General features: G+C 46.0%; 1 protein-coding gene across 8 annotated transcripts in view; it reads left to right on the top strand.

The window, feature by feature from the left end:
- SLCO3A1 (solute carrier organic anion transporter family member 3A1) overlaps window positions 1–13,533 on the top strand; it is a 319,029-nt gene that overhangs the window by 231,279 nt on the left and 74,217 nt on the right. For all 8 annotated transcript variants that reach the window (XR_013395179.1, XR_013395180.1, XR_013395181.1 and 5 more), the window contains 1 exon segment: window positions 12,967–13,065. Coding sequence is in view for 5 of the 8 variants with exons in the window: in XM_077938333.1 (XP_077794459.1) it covers window positions 12,967–13,065 (99 nt within the window). In the remaining 3 variants the exon portion in view is untranslated.

Raw genomic sequence — 13,533 nt, forward strand, 5'->3', positions numbered from 1 at the left:
TGGGTAGTAATCAGTTTACAGTTTGACACACATGGGGTCCTTCCTCCAGGCAAAAGGCTGTACTGCCCCTATGGAAAAGGTGATTTTTGCTTTTTTTAAGACAGGGTCTCTGCTTTTCCCAAGCCTATAATTATTATGGCAAGCCCAATACATGGAATTTTTTTTTTCATCCAGGCTGACTAGAAGCAGAACTATAGAAAAAGAGGTCACGTGCTATGATAGAAGAGAGAAGGTGAAGGAAAAGAGAAAATCTAGGAAGGCCCCTTGGATGTGGTGGTATTTAAGGCAGGCTTTGAATGGAGGGCCAGGCTTTGATGCACCACTAGGGCCCTGGAGAAGGAGAAACTGGGCTGACAACCAGCATGAGCAAGGCCCAGAAACCAGACAGCGCTAGGGGCCATACTCGGTGCCCCAGAGGCCACACAGGGTACACCAGGCAGAGTTCTGTGCTGAGTGCTCACAGTCATGGTGGCATACAGTGCTGCTTTAGCTGGCTCTACAAGAGATTTGGGTTCTGTCACCATACTCAGTGACTTTGGTGTGGCCACATTTGGCAAATGGCTGTCCCTCTACCTTCCAGGGTGAATATCAAATCGTATCCATATTCTTCCTTTAACCCACGTGCCCAGATGCATTTTGTTTTGGAGCGGGGGAGGTAGGTATTTTTCATTTTTATGATACATAGTAGCTGTGTGTATATATATATATATATATGTGTGTGTATATATATATATATGGGGTACATGAGATTTTTTGACACAGGCCTACAATGTGCAATAATCACATCAAGGTAAATGGGGTATCCATCACCTCAAACATTTATCATTTCTTTGTGTTACGGACATTCCAGTTACACTCTTTCAGTTATTTTTAAATGTAAGATAAATTACTGTTGACTGTAGTCACCCTATTGCAATATCAGATACTAGAGTTGATTCATCCTGTCTATATTTTTGCACCCATTAACCATCCCCACCCACCCCCGACCCCCTTCCCAGCCTCTGGTAATCATCATTCTACTCTTTTTTTTTTTTTTTTTTTTGAGACGGAGTCTCGCTGTGTCTCCCAGGCTGGAGTACAGTGGCGTGATCTCGGCTCACTGCAAGCTCCGCCTCCCGGGTTCATGCCATTCTCCCACCTCAGCCTCCCGAGTAGCTGAGACTACAGGCGCCCGCCACCACGCCCGGCTAGTTTTTTTTTTTGTATTTTTAGTAGAGACGGGGTTTCACCGTGTTAGCCAGGATAGTCTCGATCTCCTGACCTCGTGATCCACCCGCCTCGGCCTTCCAAAGTGCTGGGATTACAGGCTTGAGCCACCGCGCCCGGCCCATCATTCTACTCTTTACCTCCCAAATGCATTTTGGGTACCAGCTATTTCTTTGGTCAGTGCCGGTGCCACTGGTGGTGCTTTTTTTTTTTTTTTTTTTTTTTTTTTTTTTTTTGAGACAGAGTCTCGCTCTGTTGCCCAGGCTGGAGTGCAGTGGTGTGATCTCGGCTCACTGGTGCAATCTTGGCTCACTGCAACCTCCACCTCACGGGTTCAAGCAATTCTGCCTGCCTTAGCCTGCCAAGTAGTTGGGATCACAGGCACCCACCACCATGCCCAGCTAATTTTTATATTTTTAGTAGAGATAAGGTTTTCGCCGTGTTGGCCAGGCTGGTCCCGAACTCCTGACCTCAGGTTATCTGCCCACCTCGGCCTCCCAAAGTCCTGGGATTACAGTGTGAGCCACTGCGCCCAGCCCACTGGTGGTGCTTTTTAATGGGAAAGTCTAGTCAAGGGCAGCGAGGGCAGAGGCTTGTTCTAGTCCAGGGTTCTCAACCTGTCTGCAGGTAGAATTGCCTGGGGACTTTGGGAAAAGCCCAGTGCCCAGTCAGTCTTCCAGACCAGCTTCATCACAATCTCCAGGAGTGAGACCTAGGGATTCGTATTTTCTTTTTACAAGTTTCCCAGGTGAATCCAATGTGTAGCCCAGTTTGAGCCCCAATGATGTATCTGATCTAAGAGGTTAACAGGTGCGGTAATGTGGGGAGGGGCACATATGCTCTGGCTCTATCATATACGGTATGGATTTGGTAACGTTAGTGTTTGGTTTTGTTTGTAAACTTTGTGATGGAGATAATTCTACTACACAAATTATGTGTGGTGTCCAACACCTAATATGTGCTCAGTAAATGATCACCTCCTTACCCTGTCCTTCCCTGTTCTCCTCCTCCTCAGACAGAAGCAAAGTCAGTTATGTAATGCTGGCAGGCTGTTGGCAATGGGCACCGGATGAATGTGTATTGCAGGTTTCCTGCTGTTTATAGATCATGTTTTATTCATGTACATATGATGCAGAATGCTCCCTCTGAGGGGAGAACTTTCAGCCTGCAGATTTCAAGATGTGGCAATACATTTGTATAAATTGAGGTCACGGAAGGAAAGTGGGAGATGAGAAACGCAAAGCTCTGACGGAGGGTTTCCTCAATGGGCATTGAGGAAGTGGAGGCCAAGGATGTTCAAGCAGCCTGGAATTGCTCTTTTTTCTAGGTCGGCACTGCCCTCTAGTGGAACAGAGTCACAGCCAACCCGCTTTTCCTCCTCACTCCTTCCACTTGTGAGAACCATCTAGGGTTAAAATTACTCCAAGTCCAGCTAAAGAAACAGCTCAGGGAGACCAGCCATGCACGCCCCCATTCTTGGACTCATTGTTCCTGAAACACAAAGATAATTCTAGAAAGCATCTATTCATGCCAGATATCAGAAGCTTTGCATGCATTACATATAATTGTCACTGTTCTACAAGACTGATAACTCTTCTTCCCAGACTCAGAGTTAGGAAGTGAATCTTCCAGAAATTGAGCAATGTAACCAGGATTCCAGCCTGGTAGGCATCAGCCTTGGTTGATTCTCGAGCCTTCGCCACTATGCCATGATACCTGCTCTTTCTCTAGGAACTAGGTCCTAGAGTCCTGAGTTCAAATCCACTTCCACCATGTACAAGCTGTGTGACCTTGGTGCAAGTGACTGATCTCTCTGTGCTTCTATATTCTCATCTACAAAAAGAGTCTCATAAAATCACCTTATCAGGGCATAGTGAGAATGACTGACCTTGAATAAATCAGAAGGGGCAGAGAAAGAGCTGAAGAAAATGACTGCCTGTGGTTGGTAGGAAAACTGTGGTTTCCCCCTGCTGAATGCATTACTTTTATAATCAGACCAAATGACCACTTTCCTTGTAAAGAGGCAGAAGCCTTCACCCATGTGTACCAGCCCTGCGAGTTATTATAGGAGACCGTTTTCTTGTTTCCTCGAAGTTGAGTCAAGCAAATCTAAGATTCCTCTAAAGAAAACCTCAGGCTTCCCCCTGAAGGGATCTCTCGTTTTGTCAAGTACAGAACCCTCAGCTCTGCCCTTCGGCTGCCCAGCTTGGTGTTGTCTCTGTCACTGCTAAGAAGTCAGGACTGACTGTCATGTGAGATCTCACTGTCCTCAGGTGCCCTCCCTTCCCACGTTCAGGAAGGGATCCGAGCAGAGGCTTGAGTGCAGGGCAGCGTGACTCCTGGATACAGTAGGTTCCTCCTTCACCACCCTCCCAAGGACGGCTGAGAAGTGCTTGGTCCTTGCAGTTCCATTCCATCAGCACCTGAACTTCTATTGCAATAGATAATTGTATTCTTCAGAAATACATTCTTCAGAGAATCATATTTGTCTCTAAGCTTTCTGTCATTAGGAGAACTGTGTTAAGGATTTATTAAAAATTACTCATAAGAAATAAGCCTTGTAGGTAGAAACAGACGAGAAGGGAAGATCTAAATGAATGTCAGTGTTTCTGGATGGTGAGAGATGGTGATTTGTGTTGTCATCTTTGTAATAATGATTGCTAAAATTTATTGAGCACTTACTGTATGCCAGGCACTGTGGAAAGCCCTTGTGATGCACTAATCACTGAAACCTCAAAACAATCCTGCGAGATGGGTACTGTTAACCTCACTCACAGGTGAGAGTATGGAGGGCCAGAGTAGGCAAGTACCTTTGTCAGGGTCACACAGCCAGTGACTGCAGACCCTGGCCATCCAGCTCTAGGGTCTGTGTTCTTGGCCACTGCGTTATTCTGCCTCTCTATGCTTGGTTTATTCTCAAGTCATCCTTAATGAGCATGTGCTGCTTTTAAAATGAAGGAAAGGGGTTTTGGTTTATTTGGGTTTTTTTGTTTGTTTGTTTGTTTGTTTTTCTGAGACGGAATCTCACTCTGTCGCCCAGGCTGGAGTGCAGTGGTGCCATCTCGGCTCCCTGCAGGCTCCGCCTCCTGGGTTTTACTTACACCATTCTCCTGCCTCAGCCTCCCGAGTAGCTGGGACTACAAGGCATCCGCCACCATGCCCAGATAATTTTTTGTATTTTTAGTAAAGACAGGGTTTCACCGTGTTAGCCAGAATGGTCTCCATCTCCTGACCTCATGATCCACCCGCCTCGGCCTCCCAAAGTGCTGGGATTTCAGGAGTGAGCCACCGTGCCCAGCCGGGGTTTTGTTTTTAAATTAACTTATATGGTTCCATGAATGATAAACGCATAGGAAGAAAGACAGTACAAATATAATAATGCCTAAAGGGAAATATGAGACTGATGCTAATCCTTTACACAATCCTGTATTTTCCACATTCTCTAAAATAAGCATAGTTTACCTAAGTGATTTAAAAAGTCATAAAAGAAAAGAAAATCCTGCTGTTAGAGGCACCAGTAAGAAGAACAAATAACAGCTGATGGTTTTTGAGAATGTCTGTGTTCCAGGAATTGACCAGAAGCATTCTGTGCACTACGTATTTGACCCTCAATAACCCCATAGGAGGTAGGGACTGTTGTCATCCCATTTTACACAGGAGGAGACTGAGGCCGAGGGAGCATCTGTACCATGCTCACAGACACACCAGTACAGCAGAGCCTTGACACTGATCCTCCCTCAAGGTCAGTAGTACCTCTGTGTCCTTTTCCACCCCAGGAGACTGAGGGTGAGAAACACGAATGGGTGCGCCTAATTTCAAAGTGAGTAGGGGAACTGATAGCAGCCCTTGGGTTTCTGGATGGCCTGTTTGGCTTTGCTTTCACGGGCATAAAGAGTTCATGCCAGCGGGGAGCAGATGCCTACAGCTCCTCGGGCAGCCTGTGCTCCCCTCACCCAGCCCCACAGGTTGTTCAATGCAGGAACCACGCCCCATGCTACGCTTTGACAAAGAGAAAAATAAAGGTTCACGTGGAAGGGTCAGCATTTTTCTCAAACAATGCGGCATGCACCACCATAGCCAGCCAGTGTTAGTATCTCTTCCAAGAGTAGGCCTTCCGGTGAGCCTGCAGAAGCCCCAGGGCCAGGCGAAAGGAGGGAGAACAAGAATGGGTACCATGGCGTCTTCTTCTTGGAGCGTCAGTGGAAACTGATGTTTATGAAGTGCTTCATCTGTGCCAGGGCTGGGCCCCCACGGTTGCTTTCATTTATTACTCACCACAACCCTATAAAATGTCTTATTTTTGCAGTGCACACTTTGTTTTGCACACTTAGTTTTGCAGTGCACACTTTGTCATAAAGCAGGTGTCTGTAAGGCTGTGGATCTGTTATTGGGCTTCTCTTTTGCTTCATTGCTTTATTTGTTATTTCTTGTGCCAAAGGCACCTTGGCTTTAAAAGAAGTCCTGACACCCAACAGGGAAAGTCTTGAAAACAGTTGTGCTTCTTCAAACACATCTAGACTGGTCTTGGTCCTTAGCATTTCTATAAAGAATTTAGAATCAGCTTGCTACCTTCCACAAACACAAAATGTTCCCTAGTACTTTTATTATCTATTATTATTATTATTTGAGATAGAGTTTCACTTTTGTTGCTCAGGCTGGAGTGCAATGGCGCTATCTTGGCTCAACGCAACCTCCGCCTCCCAGGTTCAAGCAGTTCTCCTGCCTCAGCCTCCTGAGTGCCTGGGATTACAGGCAAGTCCCACCACACCCAGCTAATTTTGTATTTTTAGTAGAGACGGGGTTTCTCATGTTGGTCAGGCCGGTCTTGAACTCCCGACCTCAGGTGATCCGCCCACGTCAGCCTCGCAAAGTCCTGGGATTACAGGCGTGAGCCACCACACCCAGCCCCATCTATTATTATATCAGTAATAGTATTAAAGTTGAATAATTCTTCCTGGACCAGAAAATTTCAAGTTTCCAGTCGTATTTTCCAAATTCTTCTGGTTACATGCACCTAGCCTGACCCTTTATGTAGGCTTAGTGAGTCCCGTGGTCGGGTTGCATCTAGAAGGAGGTACATTGAATGGGAGAGTCCACAGCGCAGACAGAGACATCTGCAGAGGGACTTGGGGAAAGAGCACTGGTCAGGGAAAGAGGAGGTTTGGGTCTCGGTCCCAGCTCTGCCCCCAACTGGCCAGGTGAGCTTGGGCAGGCCATCGCCAAGAACAGTCACGCACTCCTTCCTCTGCATGGCCGCTGTGACTAGTGCTCTCAACCACACATCCTTTCAACAAACGGCGAACTTACTGTCCATCAGCACTGGGGCGAAATAGGAATATAAAGAAGAAGAAAGCATCATCTCTGCCTCAGGGGCTTAGCATCTACAACAGTGTCTCTTGGACTGTGCTGCAGTCAATGCCAGGTCTGAGAAATGACACACACACACAAAAGTTTTGTGATCAAATAATTAACACAAAACCTTTGTGCAAGATTCCATTCAGGCATATTAGCATTTATAAGATCTGAGAAGTCTTGGAGTTTAACCCAGATTTGCTTAACGATTGTATTAGTTTTCTATCATTGCTGTGATAAATTATTGCAAACTTAGTGTAAAACGCAAATTTGGAGGTCAGACATCCATATTGGGCTAAAATCAAGGTGCTGGCAGGGCTGTGATCCTGCATGGAGGAGAAAATCTGTTTTCTTGCCTTCTCCAGCTTCTAGAGGCTGCCCACATGCTTTGGCTTATGGCCGTCCACCATCTTCAAAGCCAGCGTGACTAGTCAGCTCTTTCTCATGCCAGCTCTCTGGCTCACTCTGCCATCACATCCCCATTTCTGACTCTGACTCCCTCTTCCACATTTAAAGGATCCTTGTGATGAGATTGTGCCTATGGGGACTCTCCAGTATAATCCCTTCATCTACAACCTTAATTCCTCACTCTGTCGCCCAGGCTGGAGTGCAGTGGTGCAATCTTGGCTCACTGCAAGCTCCACCTCCCAGGTTCACACCATTCTCCTGCCTCAGCCTCCTGAGTAGCTGTGACTACAGGCACCCACCACCATGCCCACCTAATTTGTTGTATTTTCAGTAGAGACAGGGTTTCACCATGTTAGCCAGCATGATCTTGATCTCCTGAACTTGTGATCTGCCTGCCTTGGCCTCCCAAAGTGCTGGGATTACAGGCGTGAGCCACCGCTCCCAGCCACCCCAGCTTTATTAAAGCGCATCTGACAACGTGTGGCACATGGTGTGGAGGACTCGGTGCAGGGTGGGGTCTTTCTCTAGCCCCTCGCCATCATGTACTCTCATCTTGGTACTGCTCCTGATATCATATGATAGATTTGTGTTTGTTGCCATTCTTCAAACTCCACAAGGGTGAGGTTTTCGTCTGTTTTGTCCACTGCCATGTCCCATATTGTTCACTGTTACTAACATAGTCCTAGCAAGTAGAAGGTTCTCAGTGGGTATTTGTTGACTAAGAGTAGTGGAAAGTCTTTCTGATAAGATAGCAAGCTTCTTGCAGGCAAAATTCTTGTCCAAGTTATCTTTTCTTCCCCAGGGTCCAGAGGTGGCTGGTGCTAAATGTAAAGATTGTTTAGTGTGGGAGAAGGCAGACTCACCACCGGGAAGTCTTGCTGGAGATCATTTTCTTAAGGAATTTGCCATAGTCTATACTTGGACTAATCTGTCATGCGCAGAAACTCTTCATCATCTGGGCCTAAGTTGAGATCATAAGCTTCTCAGGCAATTTGCACCAGAGGGTCCCAAACTTTCTTGGTTCACAGCGTCCTGAGTCCAAAAGAAATAATAAGTTTTGTTTATCAAGTATTTAGGTTCATACTACTTAATAAGTGTTTCCATCGTAACAACATAGAGTAACTGCTTGAAAAACATGATACATATCAACAGAAAAAAATATATATATGTATATATATTTTAACCATAATTGCTTACTAATGGGATGTGTGTCCTGTTGGCAAATGCATGGTTTCTGAAACCTTGGATTCAACTTGGACATTGCCACCCCCATTTTCTGTTGCATATTGATTTCCACACTTGGTTTTCTCACAGCAACTATGGAAAACTCAGCTCACAAAGATGTGATGTCATTGAAAGAAATCCAGTGTTGAAACCATAGGCTACCATGGGATGGTAGATTCACATGTCCAAGAGATGTCAAGTATTGCTATGTTTCCCTCAAAAACTCACAGTATTCTGCCTTACCCTTGTGAGTTCACTGCAGTACTCAATGGTGTCCCAGCACACAGCCTATAAACTGCAGATTTGTGTTAATATAATTCACTGAAGGCCTGTGTACAGACCAGAATGCCAGAGCTAGATCACCATGGAGGGGCACTGCATTCAGCCCCTGATCTCCTTGTCCAGCCGTCTCATCCCTGGGAGGCCGGGTTAGCAACCCATTGTGCTTGGCTTGGCAAGCAGCAGAACAGTGAGGTGGACTCCAGACAGCCCGTCTGGTCTGCACACTGATGAGGCTTGAGATTTCAGCTGCTTCCCAGCAAGAACTCCTTCCTGGGCCTAGCCTGCTCCCAGCTCCAGCCCTCTCCCCCAGAGATAGCTTTAGGAAATGAGGTATGGAGGGTGTAGTGAGCTTTGGAAAGAGAAGGACTAGGAACCCTGGAGGGTGCCAGCCCTCACTGTTGTAGGAGAGACACAAGTGTCGTCTATTTAACAAACCCTTCCCTGGGTCTTTCTGTGTGCCACACACTGTTCTAAGAGGTTTGCAAATAGGAGGTCATTCAGTCCTCAGCACAACCCCATGACATCGATCTATTGTTACCCCCACTTTACCGAAGAAGAAACTGAGGCACGGGACAGGAGGTTAAATATATGTTGCCTAAAGGTTCATGGAGCTGGGAAGTGGTAGAACTGGGATTTGAACCCAGGCTGTTCATACTCTTACCTGGACTTTTCCCTGAGGGGGTTAGAAAACCCCAGCAATCCTTCCCACTGTGCTGCTTTCTAGCAATGTGCTGGGGCCAGGTGCTGAACCACTCTAAGATTCTGTTTTTCCCCCGTGAAACGGCCCAGTAAACTTCTCCCTGGGGTCATTGAATGGCTTCCAGGAGATTAGGCTTGTAAAGTGCTTTCTATTATCCAGGGTGGTAGCACAGAAAGCCTTCAGGGCTGCCTGGCTAGGGACTCCGAGGCACTCCTCCCCACCGACGTACATGAACCTGGAAGACAGCAGGGGGCAGCACCGGGCCGCTGCAGAGGGTTCTGCACCTGGAGGCGCCGGCCCTTCATTCAACAGGGATCCTGCATCTCAGTGCCTGGCAATATGCCGCTCCTCCATTCAGGCAGAACGTTCGAGGTGGCTTTGCCAAAGCAAGAACAAAATCACAGCCTGAGAGGATGAATTAAGGGGGAAACCAAGGAAGCAAGTTCAGCATAACCGTTCTGTTAGCTCAGAGCCTGCCTTGCACACCTGGGCCCGCTGAAGCTGTTCGTTTCAGTTGTTGTCTTAAGATATTTCTGAAGGCACTTCCCACATCCCACCACCAGCATTGCAGGTGGAGGTTTACCTTGAGGTCTATGTGAGGAGGAGTGACGTAGAAAAGTGACTAGAGGTTGCGCCTGAGGAGGAAGATGCTGTTTATACCAAAATACATGTGCACAGTGTCTGGTGTTTGGCATGGGGTCCTGTCAACTCTGTCCTGTTCCTTTTTAGGGTTATCTTTGTTCAGCTGAAACCCAGATGAGAACAGGACCTTGAAAAAGCCACAATCCAAACTCTGGAAACCCACACCCTCTCATAGAGGAATTTGGTGGAGAGGCTGCCTCAGGGTGTGGTGTCTCCACCGCAGGCCACTGCTGTTACCTGTTCAAGCTACCAGCCCCGCTCACTGGCCCATCTGGGCCCTGTGGGGCTCCTGTGGACAGCTGAGGCCAGAAGCTTGAGGGACACCCCTCCTTCTCTGCAAGAGGGCAGAAGGCCTGGGACCCCAGCTGTGCTATGATGTCTGGCCAGTCCTCACTTTCAAGTCTACTGTCTTTCTTTCAAGTCTACTGTCCCCAAGCATGGGGGTAACAGCACAATCTATATGCAACATCTTCAGCTTGTTGGGTTGTTTCTGTTTTTCCAAGGATTCTGAAGGTTTTGTCCTTTGACCTATTAAGTATTAATAATAATTCTCATTTTTCAGTCTGTAAGGCATGGATCAGTGACGAATACATTGCTTGGGGGTTTTATTTAAAGGGAAGAAGGCCTATGATTGTGGGTGATGGGGGAGGTGCCGGGAGTCACAGCAGATGGTGAATCAGAAGGGTAGGCACAGCACCCTTGGCAAGAGAATTGTATTCCTGTGCTCTGTGTCCCGTTCTTTTGGGAAGGCCTGAGCCGTGAGTTTGTTTGCTGAGCCATCTCTAGAGTGCCTGTAACTCTGACTGATGGATTACCACAGCCTGCAGCCTGGATGGGAGGATATGACTGGCTTCAGGACTTTGCAGGAATCTCTCGGGTTTAGCGTGGGTGCCGCTCCTGAGTTGGACAACTGCTCTCCATGCCCCCTACTTCCTGCTGCTTTCTCAGATCCCCTTCCTGCTGCTCTGCTCCCTAACCACAACCCCACTAAATAAAGCCCCCTAATTCTAGTCCATCCCCGAAAGATCTTTTCCAGTAACATCCCCTGCCCCCAACTTTGTGTGCTTGGTTATCTTAATCAAAATTATGACAAACCAGAGATAATGTGCTAATCATGTGAACGTCACTCCTCTCCAAAGTGATACATTTTCATTTGTTAAAATGCAGCTTATTAACAGAAATAAGATTCTGCAGTTTCTGGTTGGCCGTGGAGTGACTATTTGGAAACAGTGGAACTTCTACATTTCTTCACATCCAAGTAGGATTTTGCTGAGGGTGGACTCAGCCCTGTTCCTGTGATATAAAACATATTTTCTTCATTCTTTCCTTCATCAAACATCTCCTAAGTGACTGCTTCAGGGTTCTGGGTTCCTGTCTATAAATATGTGTTAGTACGTTCTTGCCTTGCTATAAAGAAATACCTGAGGCTGGGTAATTTATAAAGAAAGGAGATTCCAGTGGCTTGGGGTTTTGCAGACAGTACTGGAAGCATGGCGTTGGCATCTGCTCATGGTGAAGGTCTCCGGAGGCTTCCAGTCATGGCAGGAGGCAAAGGGGGAGCAGGCGCATTACATGGTGAGAGCCAGAGCAAGAGGGAGAAGGGGAGGTCCCAGACTCCTTTAAACAATCAGAACAATCAGATCTTGTGTGAACTGAGAGCACACTCATCACCAAGGGGGCAGTGCTGAACCATTCGTGAGCCCCATGATCTAATACCTCCCATTAGGCCCCACCTCCAACATTATGGATTACACTTCAACATGAGATTTGGAGGAGACAAACATGCAAACTATATCACGTGGCTTCCTTTGCCCAGTATTTAAAACCATTTGCTTTCCTCTGTGTAGTTTAAGTTGTTTTTCCCCACCCTAAGTCAATGAATGACTTCAGAGGAGGGAAAGCTTCAAGTCAGCGAGGCCAGGATTTTTTACTGTTTGGTTCAGCATCGAATCCCCAACCCTGAGAATAGTCCTTGGCACATAGAAGGAGCTCAGGAAAACTTGACTGAATGGATGAATATGTGATTGGTTCCACAACATCACCAAGAGAATTTAGGGTGAGTTGATCTACCCCTATGAACAGACTAGGCTGGAGAGCTACCCTCCACTGGGCTTAGGTTCCTTGCCGTGAAATTCATCTCTCACCCTGCTCTTCAGGTGCCTGTGTGGCCTGTTAGCACCCACCATTGGAGCTACCTGGGTTGGAATTACCCATGCACTGACTGTCCTCATCAGATGGCCAGCTTCTAAAGGGAAGGGCCACTTTCTTGACTCTTATTTTTGCCTCCAGGGCCTGGAGAACTATCAGTGCTCAAGAAATGTCTACCCAATTGAAATTTAAATAGATACAGCCTGTGGGTTTGAGTTTGGGATCAGTACTTTTCCCGGAAGGTCCTAAAATTTCTGTGTAAAATACCAGGTATTGTGTCCATCCGATACTTAAGCACTACCCAGAACTTGCCATCTTCTCAGGTCCTACAGAAACGCTTAATTCCTGAACAGCTGTTATAGCCACAACAACAATGGAAACAGATAATGACTTCAAAACATGGAGAGAAATTGAAGAATTGAAATTAATAAATATGTAACTAAATGTTAGATATTTACCATTGTGGGAACTTTGCTATTTGCTAAATTTCAGAGTCAGAACGTTTTATTATATTTGAAAATAATTTGTGGCATAGATTATCCTCACTTCACAAAAAATTCCTGAGTTTGCACAATGGGTGTCAAGGGATCTTAGCCAACCACAGATTAAATGAGTTACATAAAGCCAAATAAATGTAAAAGCAAAATTATAAAAGTCTTTTTGAAAGTGTGGATTGCAGAAAAAATATTTAATGATAGATGCAGATATATTTTAATATGTTTGATGTGGGGTGAAGTCCTCTAAAAGTAAAGGACACAAATTTCAAAGCAACCTAGCAAAATACTATAGAATTGTAGCATAATATACAGTGCTTTCATAGAGTTTCCAAAAATTATAAATTCAGGCTTTCCCCTCTAGGATTTTTAGAATAATTCCTAATGTCATTTGTAAAAGCAGACATCTCATCTCATCAATGTAAAATAATATCCTTGACCTTTGGTGATTTTGCTCATTGAATAGCCTCTGTTTTGTAATCTCTTTTTTTTTTTATCATCTTCTTTCAGGAATCCTGTTCACGATGCTGGTATTTGGACCAGCCTGCGGGTTTATCCTGGGCTCTTTCTGTACCAAAATCTACGTGGATGCAGTCTTCATTGACACAAGTAAGGAATATATCTTGATATCTACCTTCCACCCACAAGCATTTCCTCCCTCATAAATGCGGCTTCAGCCTGTGGGTTCTAAAACCTTCTTGCTCAGAGACAGTCTTGATGCCCCTGCCTCTGTAGCTGGGGCTCACCTGAGATTAGTTGAAAGAACATGAATGTTGGTTCAGAGGGCCTGACTCAAGTCTGGATTCTGCCAACATCTACCTGGAGGCTGAATAACCCCCAGTAGCTGATTTTACTACTCAAATCTGTATTTTCCTTATCTGTAAATAAAGGGTAACAATAATTATATCTGCCTGGCAGATAAGAATTTAATGTGAGTGTCTGTGTAGAAATGCTTGGCATATGCTCATTGAGTGGTGGCCCATTAACCTATGTGAGGATCCTACTTTCCAAACTAAGAGTTGGAGCATGTGTTCTGGAAATGCAAGTGTACGAAAGGGGTCAGTGAGACAGAATATT

The sequence above is a fragment of the Macaca mulatta genome, chromosome 7 (assembly GCF_049350105.2).
Source record: "Macaca mulatta isolate MMU2019108-1 chromosome 7, T2T-MMU8v2.0, whole genome shotgun sequence".
Lineage (NCBI taxonomy): Eukaryota > Metazoa > Chordata > Mammalia > Primates > Cercopithecidae > Macaca > Macaca mulatta.